The 17333-nt window shown below is 33.2% G+C and overlaps 1 protein-coding gene across 1 annotated transcript in view; it reads left to right on the forward strand.

Moving 5' to 3' along the window:
* Ptprq (protein tyrosine phosphatase receptor type Q) overlaps positions 1-17333 on the forward strand; it is a 199154-nt gene that overhangs the window by 51923 nt on the left and 129898 nt on the right. Inside the window, exons 15-19 of the mRNA XM_004650139.2 lie at positions 2307-2489; positions 2849-2950; positions 7202-7322; positions 15571-15731; positions 16595-16740. Coding sequence (XP_004650196.2) covers positions 2307-2489; positions 2849-2950; positions 7202-7322; positions 15571-15731; positions 16595-16740 — 713 coding nt within the window. The remainder of the gene's footprint in view (positions 1-2306; positions 2490-2848; positions 2951-7201; positions 7323-15570; positions 15732-16594; positions 16741-17333) is intronic.

Raw genomic sequence — 17333 nt, forward strand, 5'->3', positions numbered from 1 at the left:
TTTTTAACTTTATGTCTTTTGCCAATCTAATTCCTATGTACATCTCTCTGCCTTTGGAAGCTGCGGAATCTTTTCTTCTTTGGCATTCTGTACTTTTATTAATGATGTTTCTAAAATATGATTTTAAAATATTCCTATTAAGGAACTATTGGGGTTCCATTATCAGTAGTTTGACATCTTCCAAAATTTTTGAAAAGTCTGTCATGTTTCCTTTAAATATTTCCTTTACTTTACTCTCACTATTAGTTTTGACTACCTCAGTGTATAATCTATGTATTTCTCTCAAGTACTATTAGTTTTGGCTTTCTCAGTATATACTCTATTTCTCTCAAGTGCTATTTTTCCATATCCTTTTTCTCATGATTTCTTCAATACTGTTATTTTTTAAATTCAATTTAATTTCATTTGCCTAACTTGTTATTTGATCCATCAAGAGAATTTTGTTTGTTTTCCATTAATTCTCTTCTGCATAGAAAGTCTATGTGGTTATATTTAAAGGTGGCTTGTTGATTTTTATAATTTATCATTAATTAAATTCTTCATGTACATATTTGATTTCTTGAAATATATTAAAGTTTTATGTTTGTATCCTTTGAATATATTTTAAGTCTTTAGACATTAGATCACTTCAGGCACGTGTGTGTGGTGTGTGTGTGTGTGTGTGTGTTTGCTTGATTTTTTTTTTTTTTGCTGACTTCATTGGTTTTTGATTTGTTTGTGTGCTTAGTGATTAGTGAATTCATAGCCCTTGTTGCTCTGTTTGTTGGAAATTTACATATTGACTTGATGTTGAGCTCCTCTTGAGAAGATTTGTTTTTATTTCATAGAGTTGCTTACAGTGAAAGTAATACAGAATGATAGTTCTGTTTTAATTTAATTCAGAAGTAGAGATTTTTTAAAAGTTGTTTAAAGATATGGATTTAGGCCACACATGCTCATGGGATAGGTTTGTGAATCCAAAACAGCATTGTTTTGTTTTCTTTTCTATACTATTATTTTTTTTCACTTTTCTTTTCAAATGAATGTCAAGATGAAATGGCTTCTGTTTTTGTCCTCTTAACTTGAGGGCTTGCTATATTTGTCCTCTCAGCCCCTGCGAATGAATGCACAAACCACCCAAGTCCACAGGAGCCTGTGGCACCCATGAAGGAGTATGGCGTGTCCTCAGTAGTTGTGCAGAATAATAATCCTTGTAGAAGGCTGCATTGCTTTGGCATTTCTGCTTGGTATTACAGAGAGATCCTCACCCTTCCACTACACTAAGGCATTGCATTCTTTCCAGGGCATACTAGGCCTTAGTACCCGGTTCCTACTCAGGATTGCTCTTGTTATTGTATGGTTTTGCTTGGTTGGAGGTTTCTTGTTGGGCTACCAGTAGCATCTAACTTTCTTTCAGATCTGTGATTCCTTAAGAAAAATTTGTGGATGTGTTACAAAGAGTTTTAGTTGCTTTAGGAAAATAGCCAGCAAAGGCTTTGTTTTCTAATATTTTGCTACAATTAGAATCTCATATGTAATTTTTGAAATTGAATATGCCTAGACATTATAGTCAGTCAATACAATAGAAACAATACCAAGTACAGAAAAGTAGTATTTTATATCTTGTAGTTTTAGATGTTTGAATATCAAGTAATATTATGCAGCTTCGTATGTAATACAGTTTCTTACCTTATCTTAGATTATGTTTAGAGCACAATCTATTAACCTCTTTGAAATAATAACCTATTAACCTCTTTGAAAAGTATTATTAGTGAAAGTCAAGATCATTTTAATATGCCTCCCAGTTTTTCTTGCATCTGTGTGTTCAACAGTATAAGCCAGCTTTTTACTGACTCAAATCCTATATGTAAACATACATAGATACATAGATACATAGATATAAACATAGATACATAGATACGTAGATAGATACATACATATATATATGTTGAGGTAGGGTCTCATTCTAACTCAGTGACCTGGAATTCACTATGTAGTCCCAGGATGGCCTCAAACTCATGGCAATCCTCCTATCTCTGCCTTCCAAGGTGACTTGCATCTTTTAATAAAAATATCTTTTAATATTACTCTGCAGAACCATAGCATGTATTTTCTTTTGAGATGATCCCTTCATATAATAGTCAGTGCTGCAATTTATCTACACCTTACTCCATTTAGGTTGAGTAGTACTGTACATGGTGGTTAATGTTTATATGTAAATACATATCTTACTAAATTTGTGTGAGAATTTCATCAGAAGAAATTTTTAGTTTCCAATTATTTTATGCAATTACACTTCTGTTTTGTTTTTTTTTTTTTTTTTTTAGTACCCGATAGTGCACCCGAAAACATTACTTACAAAAATATTTCTTCTGGAGAGATTGAGATATCGTTCCTTCCCCCAAGGAGTCCCAATGGAATCATACAAAAATATACAATTTATCTCAAGAGAAGTAATGGAAATGAGGAAAGAACTATAAATACAACGTCTTTGACCCAGAATATTACAGGTAAAGAACAGGCTTAAGGTTGATTACTTACACTTATCTTCAGAGTGTAGCCACAGAATATTAGCCTAATATTATGTTTAAATGATTTAAGTATGATTATTTCTACAAAGGGTATAAAATTTCTTTTGGCAAAATAAGGTAGTGATTTACTGAAAGTCACATGAAAAATTCTAGTGTCCATTTTTTCCACAACTTCTTATATTTTTTATAGTAATAGTTAATGCTACTAACAAATTATAGTTTATTTAGATTTTGATTTTGGAAGAGTATTGAGTTGAGATTTCTTTCATAGTTCATTCATTACATATTATCCAAGGATATTTTCTCAGTGTTAATTTACCTATTTCATTTCCATTTAGGTCTGAAGAAATATACTCATTATGTGGTTGAGGTGTCTGCTAGTACATTCAAGGGTGAAGGCATTCGGAGTACACCTATAAGCATACTGACAGAGGAAGATGGTAAATATAGTACTGCATACTGATACACTTTGCATGACATTTCAATCCACATATATGTGTAATGAAAGCTAGTGTAAAACTTCCTTTCACTAACATTATCAGCTACATACACACCAGTGTGTTTGTGTGTGTGTGTGTGTGTGTGTGTGCAATCATGGAGGTTTGAGGTCAATCTGTACTTCAGGATGTTTTTTCTCTCTCTCCTCTCTGACGAGACAGAAGCACCCTTGCTATTTTATTTTTGCTGCTTTGTTTGTATGCACCAGCTGCTAGCCCACCAATTTTCAGGTTCTTCTGACTTGCCTCCAATTGTGAGTGCATGTACATTGAGAGCTCAGAAGTTACACCAATTTGCTTAGATTTCTCTGCATATTGGTAAGTGAATCGTGTGCCAGCATGCTTGTAAGCAAGCACCTTTAATTGCAAAGACTTTCCCCCAGGCCCAAATAATATTTTTGCTATTTGAATTTTTAAGAACATTTTTTTGAATTGTTTGACCATGAAATTATATTTTATTGCAGTATTTTTCAACTGCTACCTTCAAAAAAACTAGGCATTCACATAATTTTTGAAGTAAATCTTGTATATAGCAATTTCCACACATTTTATGGTATTAGTTTGTTAATAAATCCATGCTATTTTCTAGGATTTTTATATAATTGGCCAAGCAGCTGCCCTTCAATGTTAATATTTTTCATTTTAAATATTTAAACATATGTATTTTATAACCTGAGATATTGAGACTGCTTCATATTGGTGTCTCATCATATCACATATGTCTTGCTAAAAAAATGACCTTTATGGAATATACTTGATATATGATTTGAATTTTATGTATTATATATTTTGAATCAATTATATTTATTTTACTGAAAAAAATTATGCTATGAAGAGGGGTATGTAGGTCTGTATCAACATAAATGTTTGTAGAGCATTTTCCCTCCTTTCAACATCCTCCCTACCCAAGGATGTTGAGTCTAGAGTCATTCATTAGGGCAGGATTTACTTTACAAGGGACTCTTTTGGAAGGAGGAAGACTTTTCTCTGCATTGCTTTCAGTCTCCCTTCTTTGAATTTTTTTTTTCAAATTACCGCATTATTGCCTCTTAGATTTGCTCTCCACCCAAACTTGTCTGAATTTTTTCCTTAGAAATATGTTCCTTAATCTTTACATGAAAATTAATAAATCAGTTAGGAATTATGGGTCAGTAATGAAAGGACAGTGAAGGTTAGCTGGTTTTTTTTTTGTTGTTGTTGTTTCCTGTTTTGGTAGTACCTAATATAAGATGAATTAAAGCATCTTAACCACAACCTTCAAGAAGGAGTGCCTTTTGAAAATTTCTGAGATTGCTTAGTGGTTAAAGTGCTTCCCTGAGAAGCCTAAGGACTCATGTTTTATTCTCTAGGTCCCACCGAAGCCAGTGATGTAAGCATGCAATGTCACACATACACACAAGTGGGCACACATATCTGGAGTTCAATTGCAGTGGCTGGGTGCCCTCATGCCAATTGTCTTTCTCTTTCTTTCTAATTAAGAAAAGGGGGGCAGGCTTGGAGAGATGGCTTAGCAGTTAAGAGCTTGCCTGTAAAGCCTAAGCATCCCGGTTCGAGGCTTGGTTCCTCAGGACCCATTGTAGCCAGATGCACAAGGGGTGCATGCGTCTAGAGTTCGTTTGCAGTGGCTGGAGGCCTTAGAGCGCCCATTCTCTCTCTTGCTCTGTCTGCCTCTTTCTCTCTCTGTCTGATGCTGTCAACTAAATAAATAAACAAAAATGAGCAAAAAATTTTTAAAAAGGCCAGTTTGTTGTGCTTGCCTCCCCCACCAAAAAAAAGTACAAATCGTGTGAATTTGATACCATTTGATGGAATGATGCCAGTGAATATTTATTTTTTACCTGTAAAATATTTCATCACTCAAATCAAGACTTCTAGTTTTGTAGGTCTCATGTCAGTCACCTAAGTTGCTGAAAATTCAAAATTTTCAGGCTAACTATCTCTTGGACATTCTTGGCCTCACTGTGGAGTCATTGAGGTTCTGAGAGAGGAATAGAATTCACTTCTTGAAAACTTTTACCAAATTGAGAATGACCTGTGGGAGTTTTCTTTATTGAGAGTTAGCACAGAGAGCTTGTAATTTAGTAAAAGAGAATTAAGTTTGACAAACACATAAAAATATTTTTTCTAAATTAAACTAGTGGTACATCTTTCCAAAAATTATTTCATTAAGTTATGCGATCCAAAGTTCTGAAAGAAGGTGCAAAAGACAAAGGAGGGAAAATGTCCTCACATTAGCAGGTAAAGACCTGTGAATCCATGAACACTCTTCCTGTGTATGCTCAGATTCTCTGACGTGGCAAATTCCTTAGGTTATGCAAAAGGTTCTCACATTTTTTAAATTTCTTTCTTTTTTTTTTTTTTTGCTAGATTGCATTTAAAAATAGAAATCTAAAAAGATTTAAAAACCAGTTTGCTCTAGTAGGTTTATCTTGTTTTGTTTTGGTACAATGTTACTTATATTTACTTAGCAGGGAAATATTTTTCATAAAACTGAAAATAAAGCTATGCTAGATTATATTAAAAATTATTATAAGCATCTTAAAGAATATTTTAGAACTCTTAAAATGCTGCATGTTTGTATCAAAATTAGTACCATGTTTTAGTAGGTGAATTTTTGTCCAGATGTTTTTGTTTGTTTGTTTTATTGGTTTTACAAGGTAGAGTCTCACTCTAGCTTAGGCTGACCTGGGATTCACTATGTAGACTCAGGGTGGCTTTGAACTCAGAATGATCCTCCTACATCTACTTCCCAAGTGCTAGGACTAAATGCATATACCACCATGACTGGGTCAACTTTTTTCAATATTATTTTTCACAAAGGAGCTAAGTAAATATATTTATGTTTTGCTTTACAAATGAGAATGTCCTTTGCTAGATATAATTCATACAGTGGTAAACACACATGAGTTAATGATATTTGGATCCATGTGGCCATCAGGATATAATAGCATTTTTTTGAGGTGGGGTCTCACTCTAGTCCAAGCTGACCTGGAATTCACTATGTAGTCTCAGAGTGGCCTCGAATTCATAGTGATCCACCTACCTGAGCCTCCCAAGTGCTGGGATTAAAGGCATGAACCACCATGCCTGGCTTTAATGACATTTTTATAGTGCCATTGATAATAATAAAATAGAAATACAAAATATAGCTCCACCAGTTATTCCTTAAACTATTATAAACATTTCTTTTCTCAATAAACTATTTTTGAAAACATTGTTATTAAAATAATGAAACAAACTTACATTATATAACTATGTATAACTCTGTCTATATATTTATATATATTTGTGTTTATATAGTTAGAGCTGAAATTACTCAGATAGTACAAATGGAAGCAATTAAGGTAGTATTTTCTACACATTATTGGGATTAATGATCTCTACATGACTTATGCCAAATCCTAATAAATTCTCAGAATTTCGGTTATCCACCTATGAGTTCAATTTTCACAAATAACTATCACAGTGAACCAAACCTTAATAAGTTTTATGTTTTATGTAAAACAAGTTATTTTATTTTATAATACATTATTGTGTTATGTAGCAGCTTATAATTCCCATTTTAAATACTTTACCTAGTTGAAAATGTAAACTTCACTTATTCCGAGTCATCATTGATTTATTCAATGCAGAGTACTAAAAATTATTTTAATTTTTATGCTGTTGCAGAAGAATTATGAGTAGATTGTGAATTATTTTCTTATTCATGTCCTGAATTGGTGCCAGCAATTTTAACCACATTCCCAGTGCTGCACTTATTACTTCTTAAGTTCTTCTTGTGTACATGTTGGTGTGTGTTTGTGTGTGCATGTGCACATGCACGTCTTTGTGTATGCACATTTTTTCCCAACTCTATTGTCTAGGGAGTTCTTTTAATATATATTTATTTACTGTAATACAGTTTTGTTAAGATTTTCTTATGTAGTAGTTGAGTCATTGTGACATACCCCTTTCTCTATTTTCTCATGAAATGTTATTTTCCATTGGATCACAGAAACAGATGTTCTAATACCACCATGCAAAATCTGTCATAATCTCTGTAAAAGTAAACAATCAGGATCGTACGTCTGTGGAAAAAAACAGTACCAACCTGCTTCATTAGCCAGAGGATTTATCATAGAAAATGTGCATTTAATTTTAACATGTTATCATGTATATTTAATTAAATACAATATTCTATGACATGATTTTCAGCTCCTGATTCTCCCCCTCAAGACTTCTCTGTAAAACAGTTGTCTGGTGTCACTGTGAAGTTGTCATGGAAACCACCCCTGGAGCCAAATGGAATTATCCTCTATTACACAGTTTATGTCTGGTAAGAATTCTTTTTGGAAGTAGTTCTGAGAACAAATATTAATCTGTAATATAACAGGAATGTATTTTTTATTTCAAAATGTGAGGTCACATTTGGGCCTTGATTATTAATAGGCTGGTTAAATGCTTTTATTAAGAAGTAAGTTTTCCTCATTATGCAGTGGAGCAATAACCTGTAATATAATTTTAGCAATTAAACAAAAATTGTTATTCAAATTATACTGAATTTATGCTTTTGAAAATGTGACTGATGAACTTACATGACTGTAAGCATATAGTTTGAAAATCTTCTAAAATTTTATACAAATACTCTATGCTACTGTTTTTGTTTCCATACACAAAATATTTTCAATTAAAATCTAATAAAAGTTATATCGCCAAAAAGCTATTAAGGGCTATTTTCCACTAAAAGATAAATAATATATACTGATTACTCTTATCTTTATTACTTCTTCATCCTCCAGTTGTGAAATGGATGAAATCTTAAAGTGCCCCTGTCAGTAACAGCACAGGCTTACTGCTTCATGAAAACTTAGTAGATTAAAACCTTCACCTTGACCTCAAATATGCCCATTAATAAGAACTCACCAGTACTTTAACACACTTAGTAGTGTATTACAGTATTTCAACTCAGAAAATGCAACTTACATAATGTTTTATAAAGCCTAAATATTTCCTTACTTTTACATTTCTGACTTAGAATGACTAGTAGTGAGAATGCACAATATTTTTAAAGAAGTGTACCTTACTTTTTCCCCTAAATTAAGACTTTTGTTTCCCTAATCCTGTTTGGACCTTTTGCATACTGTTATAAAGGTGTCTTCCTTGTATTATTACCTGAATCCTAGTTATTTGCTTAATTTTGGTAAAATTGACAGTATCAAAAATTTAGTGAAAATGAAGCAGTGAAAAGATAATCATTTCTTTATATTAATATATTCATTCAGCAATATAATAGCTATGATTAAAGCACACAAATACTTTGCCTCAATGTATTGACTTAAGACAAAGTTGAGAATTATTAAACTGTTTTCTTACATCTCTTGTGAAAGATCTTGTTCTTCTACTGTGGAATCATATACTCTCATCCCAAAGCATCAGTTATTCTTAAAATAATGCATAGCACACACTTAGCACAAGAGTGTTCTAAAGGCCTGCTATTTTTACCTGCTTCCCTTGCTTAGTGTGAACTATGATGAAATATCAATTTCACCTATAATAGGAGCTTCATTATAAGTCTAGTTATCTGCTTTTAATTCTGAAGTGTATAGTACCAGGATTGATGATAATAACTTGTGACATTTTATATATTATTTTATTTATCAACATTATAGCAAAACAAGTGTTATATACTATATTTCAGATGGCCTGTAAAATAAGTCCATTTTCTGTACCTTTTACTCTATGCTTTTTGTAATGCAGCAGACTGAAGCCACTCAGTTCAGACCACTCATTCTTTTACCATTCTGTCAGGTTTCATTCAAATTTACTTGGATAAATATTCAATTCAATGATCAGCTCCCTGAGTAGCTCTTCCCCCTCAGCCTTCAAGAACATAGTGTTCCTTCATTGACTCTCATGTACAAAGGAAGATTAGCACAAGTATATGATACATGGCTTATCTTACTCATCAGTTTAAAATCGTTCTGGAACTGACTTGCAGTCATATTTTCTAATTTCAACTTCTTATTTTTTATTTTGTCCTTCAATTTATCTGGTTCTCCTAGACTACCCATCTTGTCCTTTCCAAGCCCCATTCTGCATATCTATGACCTCTAGCAACAGTCCTCTTAGACCCTCTCACTCTCCATGGGCAATTAGAGCAACTCTTAGATTGTGCTGGACAGGGTGACATGACGAGATGAAATGTTCTAAGGGGCTTGCTATTGTCCTCAGAAACTAGGCTTTCCTATTTAGAGTTTTCCCTTCCTAAACCTAATTGAGTATTTTTGTCATATCACCTTTACCTTGAGACATTAAAACACTCTAGTCTGGCTAGATTTTTTCTTTATTCTTTCCTTCCACAATACTGCAGTATTCTTTCTTTCTTTTCCTTCCTTCCTTCCTTCCTTCCTTCCTTCCTTCCTTCCTTCCTTCCTTCCTTCCTTCCTTCTTTCCTTCCTTCCTTCTTTCCTTCCTTCCTTCCTCCTTTCTTTTTTGATGAAAGGAAGTATCTCTCTTGACTGGTGGTATTTTTCTTCCATTATACAACATGACTTATGTTATACAATTGTGTGGTTTCAAGTCATCCAGGATTGACACTTGATATGGAAAAAGAATGTAAAATATACAACAATAAAACTTGACTTTCTCTATGACAAAAACATACACATTGTTACACATATGCAAAATCTGCTGTAATACCTCTTTGTGGTATTTAGGACAGGAAACTACCATTCAGAAATTGATTGAAGCTTTATTATTTGTTGAGAACATGAGTGAAAGAGTTAAGAAGAGCTTAAATTTAAATCAACTCTTTCTGCATTTCTGCCTTTAGAATAGTGATGCTTTTATAGGCAACAATTTCTGCTTCAATGGGTACGATTATATCCCATGATGAAAAAATGAAAAATAAAATATATTCAAAAAGCCTATCTACACTGAGACATATATAGAATAATGAAGGATATGCAAAGATATTTTTTTAAGTTTCTAAGATCTTCTTCCTAAGATACTTGGAATTTTCAGTCAATAGTGCTAAGAATATAGTCATAATTTTAATTTTTTAATGCCTGACGACTAACAGTTTTTTAGGAGAATCTTCCCATAACCAGCTAAAATTGGATGATATGATAGAGGTGTCATAATGTATCACACATTAGTTTTGCGTGAGTGAGTGAGTATGCTTTTCTCAAAATACCGAATCAACAGTCCCCATCATGATGAGCAAGATCTCTAACTCAGCTTCCAACCTTTAACTGCATTAATAACTACAAGTTTTCACAAAAACATTCTTTTGTACATTTTAAATTTTCAGTATGTTTTATAATGAAGGTCATTGTATTTTTATTCTCGTTGAATTCTGTCTTGGTCACAAATACTTCTCTAAAGTACTGCTCATGAATCCTATGTGTAATCATTTATTTCCTCTACTGTTACTCATATTTCTTTTATAGATAATGTTTCAGAAAACTTGTTTTATCCATAACATTTTAAAATGACTTCCTTCTGAAGGCTGTATTGCAAAATAATTTTCAACATATATGTAGATGTTAAAGTAGAATTTTCCCTCAGCTATACTGATGAATTTTATACATATATGTATATATATTCAAGTGGTACACAGTCCTTGTATTCTAAGAGCAAAAGCCATTTAACAAATGGATGTTTATTTGAGCATTGCACATTTATTTTCTTAATGCACTTTGAATTGATACAGTGAACTAGTAAAGACATGAAGCCTATTTACTCACTATATTCTTGAATTCAACTTGGATAGGCTTAGCAATTTTTCTTCTGTATGTGTCAGTAAAATTTAATAGTTTTCTCCAAAATTGACAAATGAATGTGCTATAAAGTATAGGTAAGAGACTATGGACTGACAGTAATGCTGAAAATTTTAGCTCACATATAAATGAATTCTACTTTGTGCTTCTCAGTACTTTAATAACTGAGAAGTAGTAATGAGTCAAAGTGTGACAAAAGTGGCTAAAGCATTGTACAGTGATGGAAAATATGTAGAACCTTAAAGTGATTGTAGATTTATTACAGCTAATACTATTATATGTTCATGTAAGGTAATTAACCAGTACTAGCTGATGCACATTGACTATGGAGTTCCAATAATTCAGTGCAGCTCTTCATTAAATGTCATTGTTTAAATAATATTCATGGTCAAATGTTATAAATGTATATGCCTGGTCCTGTTTCTTCAGTTTTATTAAATGCCTTCCTTTCTAATAGAATAAAACATAATGACTCCTGCCTGACATCAGCACTAGTGAGGTAGAGACAGGAGGATCATGAGTTCAATGCCAGTCTGGGAGACATAGTTTACTCATGTATAGCCTGATATGCATATTGAGACCCTGGTTAAAAAAACAGTGAATGTTTAAGCATGACAAAGGGTTATATCATATTGCTTATAGAACTGTCATTGTGGAGTAGTGGTTGGAAAGATAGGTAAATGAATTGGAGAATCTCAGTGGAGACCCAATATGAAGGGTTAAAGGCAGCATGACTTTAAGAAGTTGGCCAGGAGCATTTTATAGTGTAATACTTGGGCCTGGAGAATAAAGAAACAAAAAATAGTTAGATTGAGGGGGGCTGAGTACAAGGCGGCTTTTGAGAGTTAAACATGAAGTTTCTAGTGGGGTGACCAGAGCTTGCTCTCATCTCTATAGTGCAGTCATTTCCATGAGTCACTTAAAGCTTGCGTGCCAAGGCTACTTGTGGGCCACTCACAATGTGCTAGGTCAGCAAATTGCTCACAGATTATGGATTAGTTGTCAGCACCTAAAACTGAGAAGAAATGAAGGAAGCTCCAGGGTGGCTAATAGCTAAGGGCACCAAAGAGACACAGCCTACAGGTGACATCCAAGAAGGGTGGCTGGGTATTTGTGGCACATTCAAATAATGTGGCCACAAAGATAGAATGAGGTGTATTATAATCACTACCATAATAAGAGAAAATATCCAACATAATCAAGATACACAAGAGTATATATTTTATATATAAATGAAAGTTGATAATGGAACACATAAACATTTTATTATAATTTTTTAGCCTGAAAATGACAGAACAGATTTAAAAACTAAAGGAACCAGTACTGTGAATGATGCTGGGGGTAATAACAAAATGCTATAGCAGTATCAAGGCTATGTTTCTTACTTATAGGAGTGGTGCGTCCTCCAAGATATAGGCTTGCTCACCAGTGACACCTTGCAGATCATAGATGTCCCATTTTACTAGAGATTTATATGACACTGTCAGCCCAGTAGCATCTATCAAGAGCCAGTACATTAGTAACTTTTTACTTTTTTTTCCTTTAAAGTTACATTAAAAAAAAATATTTGAGAGAGAAAGAGAGAGAGAGAGAGAATGGGCGCACTGGGACCTTCAGCCACTACAGAAAAACTCAAGATGCATGCGCCACCTTGTGCATCTGATTTACGTGGGTCCTGAAGAATTGAACTTAGGTTCTTTGGCTTTGTAGGCAAGTGTTTTAATCACTAAGCCATGTCTTCAGAACCAACTTACACTTTTTTATGGCAAACTTTCAATTATGCATTTTCAGTGATGCATTTAAACAATGATGTTTAGTTTGTGAATGCTGATATTTTCCTACTTTATACATACAAATACTAATCACAACCCTAAACTCTAAAAGGAAAATCATACAGTCTTAAGTTATACATGACACATTAGTATTTGAAAAAAAAACAACAGCACTATTTTAGTTTTGGGAAAGCCAAGGTAGATATAGAAGCTATATACCATACAGGTGCTAACTGAAGTGGTTTACTAAGTTTCGCATTTATATGGTTCATAAACGTTATTTTTTTACTGAAGTATCACAACAGTTGAGACAAAATTTATTATTGATGTGCGTTTTTCCAGGTAATAGTTCAATTTTACAGTATCAAGGTAATGACATCTGGGTTTTCAATATGGCAGGCAAATACTGCAATATTTTTTCTATGAAAATCAGGGCACAGTGACTGAAAGCTTGAAAAATATGTTCAAAAAGCGATTTTTGAAGACAACATAGTGAATTACATTGTTAAATTAATTAAATTACTTTAGCTAGGACTGGAGAGATAGCTTAGCAGTTAAGACACTTGCAATTAAAGCCTAAGGACCCAGGTTCAGTTACCCAGGACCAATGTAAGCCAGATGTACATGGTGGCACTTGGGTCTAGAGTTTGTGTGCAGTGGTTGGATGCTCTGGCCTGCCCATTTTCTCCCTCCCTTCCTCCCTCCCTCTCTCTCTCTCTTTCTTTCTCTCTCTCTGCCGCTTTCTCTCTCTCATAAATAAATAAATAAATAAATAAATAAATAAATAAATAAATAAATATTTTTAAAAATTACTTTAGCTGATGTTGTAGCTGTAGAGATTTGAATTGGATTAGCCCTTCTTTAGTGATTTGATGAGTGTGAATGAGTGCTACCTAGAAATAGCAGGCATATGGAGCTTGGGTCTAATTTCCATGACAAGGCATCTCTGTCTGAGACAAATAGTAACAGCCTTAGGAGTTTTAAACACTCTCAATGAAGTCACAAAAGGCTCTCCCTACTGCCTCTGAAAGAAAACGTTTAATTAAGCTGTTTCAAATTGCCAAGTAGCCTAGCTAATCCCACCTGTCTCCAATTGCATACTCTTAACCTACATTTTTTCTCACTGTGGAAAGATACCCAACTATTTTCAGATAACAATATTTATGTTTGGATTGAACTGATACTTCTGTAACAGTAAAACTGTGTGTGAAATGTATATCTTTGTGGATATAACTTATTCTCTTGAGATCAATTATTCTAATATTACAGTGGTGAAGGAAGCATTTTCTTTTTACAGACTATATCTACTTCCATCTTTGGTGGCTTGTATCTAAAGAAGAAAAATATGAGAAAATAATGAGATGTCATATTTCTTCAATATTCTTCCATTCTTTTATGTATTTTCTTTAATAATTTCATTGTCTATGTCTAGATACACATTTGATCATCAATATGTACCTATTTGTCCTTTTGTTTTAGACACTAATCTCCACATAATTCAAAACCATGAAAACAGCTAATGTGACTGAATAAAGTAATTTTTTATCCTGTGTTATTTATAGCATTTACATTATCTTGCCTCTTCTTCCTTCTTAGTATTTTGATATTTATTTAGTTTTGGCCCAGTATATATTTGACTTGTTTCCTTTTCTGGAATGGCATTTTAAAATATTTTAAGATTTTTATTAAGTGGCATTTGTATTCTCTATTTTCTCTCTTGTATATCATACATACATTGTTTTCATTTTCATTTGTATGAAATAAGTAAAGAATCACCCTGAAGTTCCCTATTTTAGAAAGTACTATCATTTCCTGCTTTTTTGATTTTGATTGGTTTAGAAATAAAAGTTATTAAATGCAACATATGAGAAAAGGATTTTTGAAAATAAAATTACGGTACAAACACAATCTTATGGACATTAAAATATTTTAACAACTAAAACCTTGGTGTAGCAATTATCTTTTTATTGGTGGGACAAATACTTAACTAGGGGCATCTTCTGGAAGCAAAGGGTTTATTTCAGCTTAAGGTCTATAGGGAAAGTTTCATCTTTATGGTGAAATCTTGGCAAGAATTGACAGCCAAGCATCACATATTGTTGCCTCGACAGAGTGGAAGAATCAAGACTGAGATGGCTAGCATGGGGTAGAGGCGCCGGGTCATAAAATCCCAGGTCAGCACCTAGGAACACTTCTAGTAAACCTTCATCTCCCAAAGGCCCTGCCTCTTGAATCAAATATGAAGCTTAATCATAAATACATGAGGTTGTGAGGGGCATTTTACATTCAAGTCACAATTGGTATGAAAAAGTGTGTCAAAATTATTGGCAGCACAAAATATTCCTAAAATATTTAATAACTAAGACATTGGTATTCAATAATTTACCAAAATTTCATTGAGTACACTGTATTTCTGCAGAATGCCATTTCTATATTCTGTCTTGACAAAGTAGCTGATCAAATCAAGTTAAAGGAGAAGACAGTTATTTTGGCTCCTAGTTTCAGAGGCTTAAAATCATCCTGGCAAGGAAGATGTGGAGGAAGACTTCCAATAAGCAAAGGGAGAGAATGTGTAGGCTTGATATATTTCTTCTTTTTTTCCCTTTTATTCTACTTGAGCTCCCAACCTATAGAGTGATGTTGCCCACATCTGAGTTAAGTCCTCTCCCCTAACAAATCCCCTCTAAAAATTCCCTCACAGAAACACTGATTAGTGCACTTATAATTTTTGAGGTGCTTCCCAGACTAGCCAAATTGACTCAAGATTAGCCACCACAAGGTCCATCAAAATTGGTTCAAGCCACTTGTAATCATAAAAATCTTATTAACACTTGACTGAATATACTTCAAGGGAATTGAAGTTGATTTACTAAAGTAATTTGAAATTTACTAACTTCAGGATAATGACATGTTTATCATGTTAGTCTAATAAATTTTGGTATAGTAATGTTCCTTATAACAGTGTATTTTTCTCAATATGTCTATGTTTAACATAAAAGTCAACTTTACAGATACCTTTCCTCTCTCTTAGGGATAGATCATCATTAAAAACTATGAATGTAACTGAAGCATCATTAGAGGTTTCAGATTTGGACTACAACGTTGCATATAATGCCTATGTAACTGCTAGCACCAGATTTGGTGATGGGAACACAAGAAGCAGTATCATTAACTTTCGGACACCAGAAGGAGGTAAGATCTTAAGGTTCTAAGCTAATTTAGAGGATAGTCTTCTCAGATGAGTATCAAGTATCAACATGTGTTTTTAAGCCAAATCCATCACCAGAGGATATAAAATTACCATCTAATTTATAACTGTTCACTGTTAGGAAAGCTAAACGTTTTTGTCCTTCAATTTCTCTTTTGTAAAGTGAAAACAATATATTATCATTTCATAGGTTTATTATGATGATTAAGTAAGTATACATTTGTAAATGCTCAGCATGATAATTAAGATGTAGTCATGTGTAGGCTAAATGACTTGTTCAATTCAAAAGTACATTAAAATAGGTTTTCATGTTAACATATTCTATACTGGAAATCTGTTGTTTTCAAATCCAGTGTAATGAGGCATCTCTTAGGCTCAGGGTAATATTATGAGTAAAAAGTCTCTCTGATCTCTGTGTGGATATTACTATAGTCAAATGTAGGGTGATGACATTATGAATGTCTTATGGATTTCACTCATGACACCTGAATAGATATTGCTAGTTCAAGATATTTCTTGAAAATAATTATTGTCATCTTTAGCTTATCAAAGTTAGGCAAAATTCAGACATAAATTGTAGCATAAACTATATTTTTGAAAATATATTTTTCAAATTTCTTTTAAAAAACAGAGAAGGAGGCAGGTAGAGTGAGAGAAGAAATGGGCATGCCATGACCTCTAGACATTGCGAAGAAACTCTAGACACATGTGATCCCTTGTGCATTTGTCTTTATGTGGGTGTTGGGAAATCAAACTTAGGTCCTTAGGCTTTGTAAACAAGAGCCTTAATTGCTGAGCCATCTCTCCAGCCCCATAAACTATGCTTTTTAATTTGATTTTTTCATAGCACCTAGTGATCCTCCCAAAGAAGTTCGTTATGCAAATCTCAGTTCCTCATCAATAATTCTCTTTTGGACACCTCCTTCAAAACCTAATGGAATTATACAATACTATTCTGTTTATTACAAAAATACTTCAGGTACTTTTATGCAGGTAAGTCTTCAGTGTTTCTTTATTTTTTTGCCCTTGGATTTTGTTGATGATGTTGACTTTTCATGGTAGAACACATTATTTACTTTATCCTGATAATTGATCATGGGTGAAATATTTAGTCCCATTGTTATATAATATAGTGGTGGAGACATGTAAGGTACATTTAAATCTCTTCCCTGAATATACACAGCAGTGCACATGCCCATGTACTCCTTCCATATCAGTTTTATGAATATTGACAGCAGTTCAATTCCATGTATTTAAAATTCTGAATGTTAAAATGGCCTCAACTCTACTTCCTGTAAGAAATTTTCTCTTTAAAGTATAATTGTTTGACTTATTCCAAAAGTTATTTCTTTTAGTTAAGAACATGTATTAATTAGGGTTGTATATAATTTAAGCAAGTTTAGATTTTAAATATGCTGCATGTGTCTTTAATTAAAATATTTTTATTATTGTGCCAGGGAGATTGTTCAGTGGTTAAGGCACTGGCCTGCAAAGCCTAACAACCAGGATTTGATTACCAGTACCCTTGTAAAGCCAGATGCAGAAAAAGGCACAAGCATTTAGAGATCATTTGCAGTGACTAGAGG

This window comes from Jaculus jaculus, chromosome 6, assembly GCF_020740685.1.
Source record: "Jaculus jaculus isolate mJacJac1 chromosome 6, mJacJac1.mat.Y.cur, whole genome shotgun sequence".
Taxonomy (NCBI): Eukaryota; Metazoa; Chordata; class Mammalia; order Rodentia; family Dipodidae; genus Jaculus; species Jaculus jaculus.